This window comes from Urocitellus parryii, chromosome 5 (assembly GCF_045843805.1).
Source record: "Urocitellus parryii isolate mUroPar1 chromosome 5, mUroPar1.hap1, whole genome shotgun sequence".
Lineage (NCBI taxonomy): Eukaryota > Metazoa > Chordata > Mammalia > Rodentia > Sciuridae > Urocitellus > Urocitellus parryii.
Window position 1 is genome coordinate 41,049,519 of NC_135535.1, and position 18,170 is coordinate 41,067,688.

Here is an 18,170-nt window from a genome sequence, read left to right on the forward strand (position 1 = left end):
GTGTAAGTCCACAAATTCCTTGACATTCCCACTTGAGAGTGTTGTGGATGTGTTTATCCCTATACATTTACAGTGCCCACTAGCATACTGAAAGTACTGAACTGTCCACGGTACCACTATCATCTTGGGGTGAACATTCAGTTCTCAAAATGTTTGCTTTCAGAATCCCTTTACATTGGTGAGGTACTGAAGAATCCAAGGAGTTTTTTTTTTTTTTTGACACTTGTTATCTATCAATATTTCCCACATTAGAAATTAAATTTTTTAAACTTCAAACTTCATCTAGCGCCAAGATTAAATAATGGGCAGATTTATCCTTTCACTAGCAACAAAGGCAAATTACACAAAAAACTTCAGGACACGAAACATAAGGCAACAAAGGATAGTTTCTGGGGTGGAGATTAGCCTACAAATAACCAAAGCTTACTCCTTAGAGAATTTTTAGGCTAGACTGCAAGAAGGAAAAGTGAGGAAGCCACCTTGAGTTGAAACAGAGCTGAGTGTGCCAAATAATCGAGATTGCTAGTTTGCAGGACTGGAGAGCTGAGCAGAGAGAACCCGAGACATGTAGACACCACCACCCCAACTTGCAAGTCTTCGGCTTGGTTCTGAAAAATGCATGTTAGATACCTGTGATGCCGGGGGTGGGAGGTGGTGGGGGGACCCACTGCTCTCAGAAAAAAAGTCTGCTGCTTACATGGAGCAGCAAAGTGCTTGGTCCCACCAGCAAGATGGGGAAAGAAGATTCCCAGGACTTCAGAGAGTACACAAAAGACCTAAGCCTTAGTAATGGGGAATAATTAGCTCTAAACTGAGCACTGCTCTGGTCTTGCCTAACAAATCTGAAAAGTGAGACCTGAAAGGATCAAATTTGCCAAGAAACTGCATCCCAAAACAAAGCTTAAAAATTGGTCAAGAATATAAAAGTAAGCCAGGCACAGTAGTGCACACCTGTAATTCCAGCAGCTTGGGAGGCCGAGACAGGAGAATCGTGAATTCAAAGCCAGCCTTAGCAATTTAGCAAGGCCCTAAGCAACTCCAGTAAGACCTTGCCTCTAAACAAAAGACAAAAAAGGGCTGGAGATATGGCTCAGTGATTAAGCGTCCCTGGGTTCAAACGCAGGTACAAAAAAAAAAAAAACAATGAAAAAGAAGAATATAAAAATATCCAGTACCAAACTGTTTGGCATTCAACCAAAAATTACCAGGCATGCAAAGAGGCAAAGAAAAAAACCATAATGAAAGTGAAAAATGCCTAAACCAACCAGAACTGGCATAGATGTAAAAATTAGCACATGAGGACATTACATATTTTCAGGAATCTGATGAAAACTAAACCAACAGATGCCAGCAGCATAAGCAACAAGCCCTTCTGATGCCAGAAACGGAAACAATCTGAATACTAAAAATACTGCCTCCTATTAAAAATACTTGTCATGGGCTGGGATTGTAGCTCAGTGGTAAAGTGCCTGCCTAGCATGAGTAAGGCACTCTACCATGGGTTTGATTCTCAGCACCACATATAAATAAACAAAAGTAAAAGTCCATTGACAACTAAAAAAATATTTAAAAAAAATACTTGTCAATGCTTGTAAATGGTGACGGAAATTTACCTGAGCACAACATTTACATTCAATTTAAAGGCAAAAGAATTTTCAAAGAGCCATATCTGGTTTCCTTGAGCTATGACTTGCTGACCTAGTCAAGGGGCATTATGAATGTTTGACTTGGAATTGTGGATTTTCTATTTTAAATGTCACATAAATACATTAAATTAAAAAAACCCTTACATTAAGCACTTTACAAAACTGAAGGTTTACTTTGTAACAAGAAGCGAAGATTTCTTGTCCTGGTTGTATACAACTTATTCCCAAATACATCTATAAATGAGAACCACATATCCTCATCCCGGGTTCAGTCCACCAGTCTGGCAAGGACTGCCATGCACATGGATAAGCAGATAATGAAGAGGATTAAAGAACCTGACTGGAAAGAACACTGATGGCTTGCTTTATTTTGTATACTGTTTAAAATACTGTTGCTTGAGCTCTAGAGGCATTTCTTTCAATATTGCAAAATAATTATGAATTGAATATTATGAATTGAAAACATTTTCATTTAGTACCACTGAGTTCTCAAACCATAAACAATTAAGTGAACAAAAGAATAAGCTCCCTCCATAATTTTCTCCTTTTTAAATTCTCAAAGACTCCTTGCCATTAGGGTGTGATCAGTGTTTGGTATGTTTCATTCTGCAATATTTTATTTATTTATTTAAACTTGAGATTTTTTCTGAGGATCCAAATCCCATGAAACCCCAAATTCCTAGAAAAAATGTATTATTTATATTAAAAAATGATACACACAATACACAGAGAATTAGAAATTACTAGAATACCGACTTCACCTTTTATTTAAGCAAATTCCTATAATCTTTTGCCACTTGAATCCTAGTACTAGGATAATAAATATGCAGAACAATGTTTTCATCTTGTAGGTACCACCATAGTTTCTTCAATATAAGTTAACTGAGTAAAATTAAAGACAAGCACACACTTATGAGTCAATATTTATTCTGATTAATATTTTACAAAATTTTGACATTTAATTTATGTAAGGAGAACTAATTTATTAAACACTTTACAGGTTTTTCTTTCCATGGAGTAACACAGTAAGTAACAAAATAATACTTGGCACAGTTATAAATAAAGAAAATAAAATAAAAATACCCATGGCTTAAGTATAATGATGTCATTTTACGTCTATTAATATTTCAAATAAATTCCTACAAAGAAAAAAACTATGAATGAAAAAATGCCAAAGAAGTAATTCATGTTCAGAGCTGAGAATTAAGTTCCTATTTGCTAAAAGTATTCAACGAGGCTGATATGAACTATTCCCAAAAGGTTCACCTTCATACATAACTTTTGAGCTGAGTTAAACTGGTTCTACACACAGGACCTACAAAATAATTAAACAGTAAGTTCACTGCTGCATAGTTGACTCCTGACCATCTGACCATTTCTGAATTACAGATATCACTGGTACTATGAAATAGTTTAGTACTAAAGCATTTTCATTGCAAATATTTTCTATTTAATTACACATTTAGAGATTTTTGCCTGTTCAACTGAGAAACATCTCTTTTGCATTGAAAAGAATACTGTACCACAAAGAAAGAACATGGTAACAACATTCTTATTCAAACTCAGAAAACCACCAGTCGTTAAGTTGATTAAAATGTATTTGATAAAAATTGCAACTGAGTCTTCAGGTGAAGTGTCCCATAACAATAAAATTAAACAAAAAATAGCATTTTATAAATAACTTTTAATTTAAAAATTTTCAGAAATTTCCCCCAATTAGTTAAAACTAGCAGACACATTTGTAAAGTTAACCATTTTTCTTTTTAACATTCTATGACAAAATGGCACAATGCTATTGCCACCACACACCCATCTCTTCCCTTTTCAAAAATAAAGGACATAGGCCAATTTTCTAATATTAAAACACCCAGATACATTAAGGATAATCTTTTTTGATGTGTGACTATGGTCAAAGAAACTACTATATAAAAATGGTAGTAGTTGGAAATACTGAACATCAACTATATACATTTTCACTGCTCCTCTTACTAAGGCAAGGGGCGGGTATACCACTAGATTGCTTTAATGCCTGTAATCTGCATTTTACAGGGAATACTAATTTTACCAAGCATCAGACATGCAGTGAACTTGCAGGGTATAATGCCTATTAACAGCAATATTGAACATCACTAGAAGCTCATTAATTATCTCCCTTTTCTTTTGGTTGGATAAAATGAAATCAGCAGCTTTAAAAACACTAACACATATTGACATAAAGAGAAAACTATTTGATAAATTATTTATATACAGATACACATTCTTTACACTGGTCTAGGATCTGTCGTCAGTCTGACTATTCTTCCTCCCTCCTAGCCCACCCCATTCCCTCTCACAGGTTTCCCACGGGTTGCTTGAACCACAGTTTGCTACAGCATTTAAGAGGACTAAACCAAGTCTCACTTTGTAAACAATATTCATGGAAGCAGTGACTAGTAAGTAGTTCACCATGAAGGTATGGAAATGCTGCAACAAAAATTGATCAGTGCATCACATATAACAATAAGGAAATATTTCTGAACTTGTTTCGGACAGCATTAACAAACTTTAAAACATATTCAATATTAAAAAAATTGAAATCATCTTGGAGATTAAATCCTGCTTTCTGATAGGTCATTTTTAAAAACCAGAAATAATACCATTAGCTTTTCTTTATTCCCATGTGCTATGTACAGAGATCATGCTCCATCTATAGCTTAAACTCTGTTATTTTGTCTATATTTTGCAGCTCAGAATTTTAAAAAAGTATATCCACTTACCTCTATTACTAAGAATTTTTGCATTAGCTTATTTATTTTGCCTTTTCTTGAAAATCTCACCTCAACTCTTTTAAAAATTGGACTGTTTGCACATCAAATTAAATTCTAATTTATGCTTCACTGGATAATATCTGCTAGTATACATTCTATGCAGTGTATCATGCACATAGTAGGGCTTTGAAATTTGAACAAAATAGTATGACTTACTATACTCATGCAAGTGCTTTATTATCAGACCATAAAACCTCAGAGCAAGGTTACTACAAATTATTTCACTGAACTAGAAACATACCAGCATTGCAATGGCTGATAGAAACAAAATATTAGCACATTTCTTGTGAACATTATTTTCTTGTGCCTTTGGAGACACATTACACAGTAGATCCCTAATAAAACCACATGATTTTCATCACAGTATTTACATGTACATTCTAAAATGTACATAATACTAGTCAATTAATTTTAGACAATTCTCCTGGAATTAGATGCACAATACTCGGTAGAATGCATCATAAAATGTAACCATGTAACATAAATTTAGTTTTAGAAATGAGTATTTCTGATCAGTATACCAGGTCTGTCAGAAAGAATAAATTCACCCTTTTTTCATGAAAAATGTAATGAGAACAAAACCAGACATTGAGTATGTTGTGAATTCCCACATTAACAACCATTAAGATTCTTTTTATGGTCTTTATTCTTCCCAGAAGTGGCAGTGTGTTCTGTCCATGTTGACTTTTGTTAATAAAAATGTTGAAAAAAAAAGACTGTAAAATTCACTGTTAGCCCTACATATAGCATGCTATTGTTCAAGGATGTGGATTCGAGTGAGAGAGAGACACGGACAGACACAATTTTCAGGCACCACTCAGCAATATGCTTCATAAGATAAAGATGTTGCTACACAAGCTGGTACCCAGATCCTGATATTTGGTCATATTCTATTGTATATTGTCTGGTCCAGTCCACAATAACAGGACGAAAGAGGCCACAGCATCGAAATTCAAAGAAGTCTATAATATTCCTTACACATCCATGGCTATAAATGGCAACCCAAAAAGAAAAAAAAATTAATTAATACAAATGATTTAATGTGAGTTCAATATAATTTTGGTGTTAAATCCATTTTTTCCTCAAACATAAAAACTCAGGTTACTTGCAAAAAAAGAACCAATTTATCATTATTTTTTTAAAAAGTGAATTATGTTTTCCACAACTCTGATACAACTGATTTTATTCTTTTGCTAATTTAAAAGGCTGCATTTATTTCATTCCTGTGCCACACACAGTTTTTTGCAGAGGGAGAGGAGTGGTAATGGGGATTTTACCCAGGGGCACTTTAAGACTGAGTTGCGTCTCCAGTCCTATTTTTTTTTTTCAATGTTTTATTTGAAGAGAGAATATCACTAAGTTGCTCAGGCTCGCCTCAAACTTGCAATCCTCCTGTCTCAGTCTCCAGAATAAGTAGGATGTGCCAATGCACCCAGTGGTCCAAATAATTTTTTATTTGGCAAGGAAACAATTCCTCTCCAAATTGAGAAAGGAAGCAAAAGACAAAATAATTGTATATGACATGAATTTGGCAATAGAACTACTAGTAACAATTAAAAAAGTAATGTCAAGAGTAAGTTCAGGGAATTTTAGAACTTCAATAACATCTTTGTTATTGAAAAAACAGTCAGTTGTACATCTTGTATAATTACTGTACCAATAAGAGAATCCTCTTTTTTATATAAAAGCACACTTACTTTCTTCTAGACATATGCAATAATTAATAATATTACAAATACTCAAGAGTAGGTATCAGCTTACACAAAACTCAGTTTTAAATATTTCATGTAATCAAATTAAATATATATGTATATTAAAAGAGATATCACAAATTTATACACAGTTAATGTGATGAATTCTATGTTATGTTATGGTGTGTTGATACACTAACCAATGCTACTTCTGCAGAAATTATAAATTCAGTAGTAATTAAAAACTAGTTTTACTATTGCTAAGTAAAATAAATATTTCCTATTTCATATCTTCTTGCCATACCAAAAACACCTCTCTTCAACATATTCACTAGATTATTACTGTTTGCTCACTAAGGAATTTATATAACAAAGGAAAATATGCAATTTATAAAAATGTACATACTTGAATGGGCTTTCAATAGATGTTGTCGTGACTTTAAAGTGCTTATATCTTCTGGCATTCATTCTTTCATTTGTAGTAATACCTAAACATGATATCTAAAAGGAAAGAGAAAGCAACCTATTATTCTCTTGATTATTTAATATACAAAAAGAAAAAGTTAATTCTCAAGAGGACTAAGATGGAGAGGAACACGAACTGTTTTTAGTTTCCCACTAGGAGCTTATTGAGCTAGTTTACATCATATCATTTTAACTCTGAAAAGTAGCCAGTTAAATAGGAAAGATATTTAATAACAGGTCAGTTGGCATTGTACACTGGAGACACGCAGATTCTACATATGCCACCCCTCCATCAGCCTCTTTCAGAATGAGCTTTCAAAAAATCTTTAATTTTAATGCTAAGCATTGTGGCACACACCTGTAATCCCAGCACAGCCTCAGCAACAGCAAGGCACTAAGCAACCCAGAAAAAAGGGCTGGGGATGAGGCTCAGTGTTTAAATTCCCCTAAATTCAATCCCTGTTACCTGCTGCCCCCCCTGCCAAAATAAGAACCCTTGACTTTGGAAAAACTGATATTTGCATGTAATAAGAGTACTACTAAATGAACACAAAACTAATGGCATAATCAATCTAAGCTCACACATACCCAACTTATTCAGGAATCAGAGAAATAAAATTTTCTGTTGAGAATTTTCTGTTTTTTCATAGTATGAAAAAAGAAAGGAGAAAAGAAGGAGATGAAGAGGAAAAGTAAATAAACAATAAAACTTATCCTTGAAAAGTCACAGTGGTTAGGAAGAGAATACTATCTTTTAAGAAAGGAAAGAGGGGCTGGAGTTGTGGCTCAGTGGTAGCGCTCTTGCCTAGTATGTGTGAGGCACTGGGTTCGATCCTCAGCACCGCATATAAATAAATAAGTAAATAAAATAAAGATCCATCAACAACTAATAAAAATAATTTTTAAAAAAGAAAGGAGAGAATTTTTAAAACAGCACACTCAGGAACAAATAATGCACTTGTACCTACCTGGTACATCTGACACATGAGTAATACAGCCACCCACATGAAATGAAAAACACTGTTCAGAAACATCCAAAACATCCAAGGTGAACATGTGGCAATCTGAGTAATATATGTCCAAAATCCATCCTTGGTGTAAGTGGTCTCACAGTGAAGTCCCCAGTCTAAAATCAGAACATGAGGGCCTCACATTCATTCATTTATCATCCAAGCATCTTATGCAGCCATTAATGCTAAAGAGTTATGCTTTTTTACAACTTAAAAAAGGTCTGATGGTCCAGATTTAATTGATGACACACAATGGCAAATGTTTTTACATTTTTAAATAAACCCATTGTATTTTAGTGAAAAAAGCACACCCAAGACAGAAAGGGGAAAGCAGCAGCCAATCTTCAAATAATTATATCTTGTGGCAGATTTATTTGACTGGTACTGCATATACACAAAACTTTAAAAGAACCTTTTCTTTAAACAAAGATGAGAAGTGAAATATTGGGGAAGGGGAGGGGAATTTAATAGAATCACATCGGTAAGGTAAGCTTTTCTAACACAAATCTCTGGTTGGAGAGCTGCTGCAATCAAAAACTACTTTTGTCAGCAGGAAACTGTTCTCTCTCAGGTATGCTAGGCCAGAAAGTAGGTCAAGCTCTTTGACCAAATAGTTCCCTTAATCTCTATTTGAGGAAGTAGCTTCTTTTTGTTCATCAAGGGAACAGCACTGATCATTTTTATTATCTCCAAGGGTAGGAAGACTAATAAACCATCCTTATAGGACTTATTTTTAAACCAGAATCTAGTGGTTTATGCCAAGCCTCATTAAGCCCTGAACTTACGTTTTCATTTAAACTTTTACAGATTGGGTTCTCAATGTAATAAAAACTACCACTTCCTCTAAAGTACTAAAACCATGTAGACAAATACATGACAACATATCTTAAAAAGGTAATTTCTGATACCCAATATTCCTTAATAGACAATAATAAGATTCCAAGTTTTGTGCAACCTTAATTCTACATATATTTTCCCAACTGTGTGGTAAGAAAGAGGAACTGGCACAAAGGCTGCATCTACAAACCACCAGAATAAAGCAAGCGTGTGATGTGAAATGTTGGTGTATTTTACCCAGAAGCTTTTCAAAGCTTGTTAAACCATGTTTTCCAGGGGACACACATATTAAAAGGTGGCTAACTGATAACTGCTTATACTATATGTTGAAGATATCTGATAGAACTGTTTTAATTTTTTCTTTATCCTTCATAAGGTGTTCCCCAAACCATATATTTTTTATGTTAAAAGACTTTTGTCATTACATAAGTAATGTTAATTATAATCTGATTATGCAACATTTATGTTTTAATAAGGCAAAAAACTAATTGTACTCACAAGAAATACAACCATAAATCATCCAGCAGATCATAAAAAGCAAGAAGAATAGGTAGCCCATAAAGTATCTATGGTTGCCTGCACCTGAAGAACAACACAGAAGCAATGTTTTTCAGCTAAGAAAAAACGACTGGTAATACACCTTTGAGGGGTGTGCTATGAAAGGTGTGATTAACTTGGACAATAATAACATACGTTATTTATAAAACGGCTTTCAAGAAAACAAATGTTTTAATAAAAATCTTAAAATAAGAATGCTTATAGTTACACAAAGATGTGATGACTGCAATGATATTCACTCTGAAGGCAAGGGAGTCCCAATGAACGAAATAAATCACAATTCTGACCTTTGCTCTTTTCTTTGTTTTGTGAGGTTAAAAATAAACCTATTTTATAAATCTTATAATCCAGCTTTTCAAAGGTTTCTCTGTGACAGTCACACAATCTTTGTAATGTTTTTCTTCTGTCTCTTCATAAAATCTCCAAGATCATCTCTTAGATCACTTACTTCATCTCCTCAGATAATACCATTCTTCAACACTGAGGTGTGTTCAGCTATGCATTATTCCTATCTTTGTACATAACATCATTTCAAGCATGGTTATTGTTTTATTTTTTCTAGCTTAATTTAAAAACCAGTATTATTTATCTCCTTTGCAATTTCACTGTTACCCAACAGAGAGCAGGAACAAGCAGACACACAGAAAATGGACAGAGATATGAAATCAATCTTTTCTAGACAGGGATTCTATAAGTTTTTCCCACTATCTCTTGGTTGATTTGTTAACCAAAAGATAACTAGAAGGATCAAGGATACAGGAATAAACTTTCTGCTACCTATTTTAAGACTGTACTTCATTAGTTACCTAAGTAACCTATGAACAATACATTTAGAAACTACTAATGTAACTTACCTACACAGTTACCCACCCAAGGACAATGATGATCAAATTTCGCTATACAACGGTTGCACACGCCACAATGTTTGGACCTCACTGGTTTCCGTATCTGTTAATAAGCATGTTAAAAGATTATGAAAGACAACGTACTTTATAGAGAAGAGCTGAACATTTATTTTCTCAAAATACAAATATGTAAAATCAAAACTATGTTTTTTGAACAAGATTATATCAAGGTTTCCAAATCAATAAAACCAAACAAAAAGTACTATTCTTTATTATTTAATGAAACTGCAACTACAAAGACTAAAAAGATAAATAAATAAATACATGTATGCATACACACATACTCCTACATCTATGTATGTATGTATATATACACACACGTACATATGTATGTGTATATGTACGTATGTACGTGTGTGCATGCATGTGTGTGTATCACTCTCCAGGCTTCTAAGATTCATTTGGTTAATGGTCTTAATACTAGTTACTCTAATAAATCAAATTAAATTTTTCTTTAATAATAAAAGAAAGATCAGGTTAGAAGTGAATAAAAGAAGCTTTTATAATTTGAAATCAGTAATAAAAGTGCCTTTCTGATACTAACAATTTCAGCCAAAAATATTAAGTGCACACTTCTATTTAAGTGCCTCCTGAGACTTCAAATTAAAGTTCAACATTTTCCTTGCAGGAATTTATGAACACATCTGAGAAAGCAGAACATGAATATCAAGTTTAGAGAGTCAAAAAGCAAACTCCATTATTCAACCCTTCACAGGCAATAAAAACATTTATGTTTGTGATATCTGTTTTAAGTGTTTTAAAAATGCTTTTCACTTTATAGTATACTAAATTAGCCAAAGGAATAATCTTCAAAGGGCTAGCAGTTCCAATATTGGATATATAACAAAAGCTAGAGTTATTAACTCATGACAGAAATAAAATTTACAATAGCCTACATTGATTATATTGGTGTTTCAATAAAAGCTCTGCCATTTCCCTATTACTTTGTATAAGGTTAGATACTAGTTTGATTTGAGATACCCAGGAAAAGGTATAGGTGGATGTGCAGTTCTTGTATCTACTAAAAATTATCTATGGACCAAAGAAAAGGATAAACTGTTCAAAAATTTGAACAACAGGATGAGGAGTTAAGGGGTAACTTGGTCTCAAGCTCCCTAAACATAACATATCCTTAGCTCATTACCAAGTAAATCCTTCTTTTAAAAAAACTCTTTTGTACATGTGCTTTCTTAGGGAACTATTAATCAAAGTGAAGCATACCTACAGTGAAGATTACCCCTTAGATTTGAATGATTTTATACAGAAAATGCTCTTTACAACAAGGAATTATCTATTCCAAAGTACATGGCTCTTAACATAATTAAATGTCTATGATATAATGACAAAAATAATATTGTTCTTGTCAGATTACTTAACAAAACTGCTGTCTGTACTGAGTCACTAAACAGTCATACAGCAAGGAGAACCACATTGCATCCTTGACTTTGTGGAACAGAATAGTATTTCCACAGAATAGCAGTACATGGAAAGATTCTAAACATTAAGAAAAGAATACCAATTTTATAAAAAGACTGTTAATGAAACACAGAAACCTTTTCAAAGAATGCCTTACTGAAAAGAATCTATGTAGTACCTTAAAGTTGCTCCCCAAAGTAAAAAAAAGCATATAAATATTCAAAATTATAACTAGTCAAAAAATTAAGTGAAACAAAGAACTCTGTAGAATGAAAGCTGTTTCAATAACATTCTATAATCCTAAATTAAGCCAACAATTCCACTATTAATCAAATGATAAGGCATTAGTTTACCTGCAGCATTTAATTTAAAGGTATAAAGGAGCACCTCATCTCATTGTATAATTTGCAAGTATTCAAATGTAGAAAAATATGGTTTAACCACTATAGCAAAATTTTCCAAAATACTTCTAAAGAACAAATTAAGACATTAAGATTTAATGCCTACAATAAACTAAAAACTGTATTACTATATTGACTTCATAAGCAAATATTATTTAATTTTGCACATATCTGATTATGAGACAAATCAGACAACTTTAAAAATCAATAATAATGTTCAAAGCTGCGTAAAACAACTTTGCTACAGACAAGTAATACTCCAACTGAAGATGCTACATGGCCATGTTGTCTGAAAATTTATGTAATGAATTTCCCACTGTGACTTTTAAGTTCAAAAACAAATTTTCTTAAAGCTCAGTGAAGAAATCTATTAGGGATTTACAGTAAACTTTTTAAATATTTTACAATTATACTTTTATTGAATTACATTTTAAGATGTAAAAAGAGAAGGAGAATAAATAGCACTTCTGAGTCAGAAGTATAGTCTAGATCTACTATAGGGAAATAAGCACCAGGGAAGGTGAAATACTTTAATCATCTTTCCTTTTGTACCATGGACTAAATGGTACTTTGTGGGGTGAGGGTTAAAAACATGCCCAGCAAAACAAATTCTCCTTAATCCCCACCCCCAAGCCTATAATGCTATGCTGCTTTCAGACGGAAGGAAGAAGAGGAAAGAACAAACAAATACTACCAAACAGGTACTGCAGAATATACTGAGGTCCAGGCTTCCCGTTTCTGCAAGTTCAACTATTGTCTATGAATCAAACAAACAAACAAAAAATTACTTTTTCAGAAATGAATAATGCTCCCCAATTCTTTTGTCATTACTATGAGTCAATGAATATGAAGCTCATCTTTAATGTCCCAAAGTTTTAAGTTCAAAATAAGAAATGAAATGTTTTGCTCACTTACTTCTATTTAACTACAATATGAATTCCGAAGAACATCATGGGAGCAATTTCTATGCAGCCCAGACAAAAGGGTATTGGACCATAAGAATTTGCCACTGTCTTAATCTACTGTGGGCAGGAATAAATCATCAAGATTTGTTTTGTGAATAGAGAATGGATAAAACAGCCCGTAAAATAATCTAAAATGCCTCTAGTCCAATTCTCTACATAACAACTTTTGTGAACTTACTTTCAAGTACCCAGGTTACATTATAGGAGAGATATACCCTGGATCATATATACAAATATTTTAACTGAACTATCATCAGTTTACTGGTCTTCTATTTATAGTCATTCAACAAATATTTACTGAATGCATGTTATTTGCTATGGATTTACAGAGGTATGAGAGATACCTCTCAAAGCAATCATGTTTTATTTATTTATTTATTGTCTTGTAAGGAAAAGAAACATGAAATTATATAATGTCATAGAAATGTTAATGACAGACATCACAAAACTGCCATCAGTCAAATAAAATATACATAATCCCAATTTAGTATAAAATTCCTTTATATGCCAAAAGTTTTTTCTTTGTACTCTAAAAATCAGCTATAAATACTGATACACTGGACAGTTAAACATGTAAGCTGTATTTCCTACCTTTTTCTTTTGCTCTTCTGTAGCTTTAATAATCCCTGGATCTGATTTCCAAGATTTTCCAAAATTGTAGAAAAGTGCAACACTATTGGCAAGGAATGGAAGATGAATAAATAAAAAGTTGAGATGTTCCTCAAGTTAAGGAATCTAAAGCAATGTTATTATATGTAAATTTATAATCCATAAACTTTTACAATATTACCAATGAAAATATTATAAATTTCAAACAAAATAGGTATTTTCCCACTATGTTCATAATTAAATTTAAAAAATTAAAATGTGACTTCCTTATAAATTTTAAACGATGTAGAATATCTGACACTTTATTTATTTTTTGGTACTGGGGCTTGAATCCAGGGACAGTATACCACTGAGCTACATACTCAGCCCTATTTTATGTATGTGTGTAGGTAGGTATTTATTGGAGACAGAATCTTATTAAATTGCTGAGGCTAGACTTGTGATCCTCCTGCCCCAGGTTGATGGGATTAAGTCAGTGAATATGAATAAAAATTAGGTAAACAGATTAAGCAATCAACATTTTGTCTGACAAAAATTCAGGGATTTTTTCCATGTTCAAAGTTATTACATATATACTTTATCTACATGCATTAAGATATATTTGTATTTTTACCAAACACTTCAGATATAGACCTATGTATTTTAAAGATTGCCTTTAACTAAAGGTAAGCCAAAAGAGAAAAATTCTCTCCTATGCCTTTTTTGAACACATTCAGTTGATCTTAGAAAATGTATTTATAAAGTTGCTTAGAACACAATAATTTCTCAGTTCACATTTTTCTACCTAATGAAAACAGAAGAAATGTGCTAGATATTTATAAATATATAAAAAATAAACTAATGTGGCTAGAGCAATGCATTTCTAGAAAACAAAACATCTGGTATACTGAAATAAACCATTTTTAAGATATCATTTGGATATAAGAATTATGAAAGAATTTTACAAGACTTTTTTTTTTACATTATCATGCATATACACACTGTTTATATTTCTCACATACACAGAAAACAACTTCTGGAATGAAATTATCCTACATTTGTTTGGCAAAGACCAATAACCACTCAAAATGCAGGAAAAGTGAAAAAGAAAGACCAATTATTATTACCTGCTATATTCAAGAGTGATTTGCCTTTCCTTTTTTCCTCCAGTCTTGTCTTTCCCCCAACTTTTATGCCCTTATTACACAAAATATACTGGCAGAGCCAACAAAAAACAAGTAAGAAGTCAAACATTCAGCTATTCCTACTTTCAGAATCTTCTTGAGAATAGCTGGGTAAATATTATGTAAAAACAATGCTAAATACTGGCATTACTCTATACAGCACCTTTACTGATTACAACAGTTTAAAAAAATGTTAACATCTCAATAAACAGATCAGGCTCTTACAGTCTGAATTAAATTTGCAGAGGGTCACTAGCAGCCCTATATATGACCACATATTTGACAGGATCATTCAGGAATCAAATATCAGATGAACTTAAAAAATTTCTTCACTTGCTTTCAAAGGCAAGCAAATTATCTTTAAATGATCTGAACTCAGTTTTAATAATAGATTAAACAGGTTAATTTTCAAATTTTAATTTTCATTAAATTTTTAAAATTGTACATTCTCTACAAATAGAATGGTTGTTTTTAGTATTAATGTGATTCTTAAACAAAATAAGAGCACTTTTAAAAACCATAAAGCCAAAAAAACCCACAAAACCAAAACCACCAGTAATTCTACAATCCAAAAATAACTGCTCTATTTTTGGTAATCTCTATGTTTAGTTACAATTAATATCATAGTATATTTAAGATTAACCTAATAAATAATGATTAGTCACCATCAATGTGCAACTGAAGTCAAACCAAGAACCCTATGATAAATCCCGCTGCTATGCCCGTTTTATAGATGAGAAATGTGGGCAGAGGCTAAATCCAAGACTGCAGAATGAGTTAGAAGGAGAGCAAGTATTAAAAGCCTGGCATTTATTACCTATGCTATTCTAGCTCTATATAGTGCTCAGAATTTCCTGGGTCAACAAATATTACGAAAAAAATCTATGAACATTTTTGAGCCTCGTTATATATTTTCATAATGTCAAATTATTTTCCAGAAAGATATCATCAATTTATAACCCCACTAGTAATGGCTGTTTGATGACTACCTTTGCATTAGCACTAAGGGACAAAATGCTGCTAATTTTAGAGGCAAAATAGTGTAATTTTATCCTTTTAAGTTATGATTTTATGCAGAAATAGTCCGTCACTTAGAGATAGACGTTATCAATTTCATTTCAATGTTTATGAAATCATTACATGTAATTAATCAATTTGGATATTATTTTGATGGCTACAGCTCTCACTTGATTATTTTAAAAGAAACATATCTAACTAGATTTTCTAAGTTAATAAATTGAAATCCATGCACTAAATTTCTTTATCACTGTACCCAACAAAACAAATCCAAACAGTAAATCAAACCAACTACTCCCCAAAATACTAGTAACAACTTTGGCAAAGGGACAAGCTCTACTATACCATAAATCTTAAAACTGAAGGCCAAGGAAACAGACCATTCTGGTGAGGCAAGCTGCCTAGTGGAGGCCTTGGGCCTGCCTCCACCTATACAAGTAGATTGAAAAACTAGATAAGAAGGCCAAGTCTAAGAAATGTGATCAATTTCACACTAATTCTGCAGTTTACTTGTATCTGCCTCACCTAGAACCACATGTTGAAGCCCTACCCCTCAATGTGACCACATCTACAGAGAAGGTATTTAGGAGACAATTAATGTTAAATGAAATCATAAGGGTAGGGCCCTAATCCAATAGCAGTATAATAACTAAGAAGAATGAGAGATTTCTGAAGACACCAAGAAAATTCCTAAAAACTAGGAAGAGAGCCCTAACCAGAATCCACAAAAAGGGTCATTCTAGATATAACAAAACAGACTGAGACCAAACAGAACCTATTATATAAGTGAACTAAAAAAAAAATCTGTAAAGATAAATACATGGAGCATAAAGAAACTAAGACAAAATAATTAGAAATAAGAGCATGAACACAAATGGCAGCCAAAGATAATTCAATGTAAGGATGATTTTATGCACAAAGAAGGAAATACAATAAAAAGAAAAGAATTCAGAGATACTACAGAAATTTTTCAGAAAAAGGAAAAACGTTCATTTTTGTATATTATATATGTGATGTACATTATGACCTCCATTTTAATACATCGTACTGAAAAGCCATACTGTACTATATATTAAGGAAATGTGAAGGACAAAGATTAACATCCTCTAAAACCTACTGGTTGTTCTTCAATCATAATGATAATGTCATAGGATTCTTTTTAAAGATCTTTTAAAAACATGTTGCTGAACAGTTATAAGAGGATCCCCTGAAGAGTAGACATGATAAACAAGTACAAATCTAGAGGCACATCGTTCTAAAATTGAAGTGTCTACTTTTTGGGTGTTTTCTTATACCTATATGCTACTGGAGACACTGTAAAAGTTTGCTAGAGACATTTACAAAATTCAAGATCATTGGTTAAGAGCAAATATTAATAAGTCATTCACTGTTAATGCTTTTTACTTTGAGTTACTAAATATAGATAAAAGGTTCAACAGTTTTGAATGAAATAATTCTAAACCTGTAGGCATTTAATGATTTAACAATAAAATGTCAAGCTAAAACCAAACTCAAAGAGAAAACCTCCACATTCATAAATACAGTGGAAAGATTTAACACTATGCTCTATAAGTGATACTGAGGAAGATAAAAATTTAGTAAGGATATATATTCCCTTGAGCAACTCAATTAATAAGCTTGATTTTTAAATGCAGAATGAAACATTTTGAAATAGTACATAAAGAAGAACATTTTAACTCTAAATGCTTCTATGAAAAAATAAGGAAAATGATAGGATTAAGAAGTTAAAGAAATAAGTGAAAAATTTTAAAAGATGAATAAAACCCAAAGCTGTTTCTTTGCAAATAAAGAACAACAACAAAAAATCATGAGTACAACATCCAGTGATAATCACTTTGAAAATTCTATATATTCACTCACTTCCAGTTCTTTCCCTTGGTACCTTTTAAAATCAGAATTACTTTGTATATAAAACTTAGTATTTTTATTATATTCTAATGAGCCCATATCATTAAATCTTAGAAAAGCATTTTAATGGTATTTAATCCCACTCAATATGTAGTATAACTGATAAAATTATCCCTTTATTCAGGTTGGATCTTCAGTTGTTTCCAATTCTTCCCCATTACAAAATATGCTTGAGAAATACTCTTATAAATAATTTTTGATCTTATACCTTGTATTACTTGCATGTGATTAGAGATCAGAGGGTATATTTAAAGCTCTTTCTACATTGTCAAATTTTCCAGAAAAGTTTACAAATTATGTTCACAATGTAACATGAGGACATTTAAAGATACACTGAATCAAGTAAAAAACCTGGATTCTACACCTTTCTTTATAATTAGCTGTCATATTATAACTTTGAGCAAACCATACATCTTCTCTGAGTCCCAATCTTTCCATCAATTAGAAAACAGCATTAAGATCTATGTTTTCTCTCAAAGAACTGTTATTCTGAAAACCAAGTAAAATAATATATCTGAAAGAACTATAAACCAAAAAGCACTGAATAAACATAAAGTTTATATACAGGGAGATAAATATTTAATGAAAAGAACAGTTACTTATTTTTTCCATATTTTTATTGGTGCATTATAATTAGACATAATATTGGGATTGTTATATATCTATACATGCACATAATATAACAATATAATTTGGCCAATATCACTCCCCAGTATTTTCCCTTTCCCTCCAACTGATCCCCTTCCTCCAC

The 18,170-nt window shown here is 32.3% G+C and overlaps 1 protein-coding gene across 2 annotated transcripts in view; it reads right to left on the bottom strand.

Annotated features, from left to right (window-relative positions):
• Window positions 1–4,165: 4,165 nt before the first annotated feature.
• Window positions 4,166–18,170, bottom strand: part of Zdhhc17 (zDHHC palmitoyltransferase 17) — a 96,959-nt gene continuing 82,954 nt past the window's right edge. The window contains exons 10-16 of one of the 2 annotated variants that reach the window (XM_077798679.1): window positions 13,293–13,374; window positions 12,431–12,493; window positions 9,869–9,962; window positions 8,955–9,038; window positions 7,578–7,735; window positions 6,551–6,645; window positions 4,166–5,441 (exon numbers count right to left, since the gene is read on the bottom strand). In XM_077798679.1, the coding sequence (XP_077654805.1) occupies window positions 5,303–5,441; window positions 6,551–6,645; window positions 7,578–7,735; window positions 8,955–9,038; window positions 9,869–9,962; window positions 12,431–12,493; window positions 13,293–13,374 (715 nt within the window). In that variant the 3' untranslated portion in view covers window positions 4,166–5,302. Of the gene's footprint in view, window positions 5,442–6,550; window positions 6,646–7,577; window positions 7,736–8,954; window positions 9,039–9,868; window positions 9,963–12,430; window positions 12,494–13,292; window positions 13,416–18,170 lie in introns of both variants that reach the window. The other variant, XM_077798678.1, reaches the window with a different exon arrangement.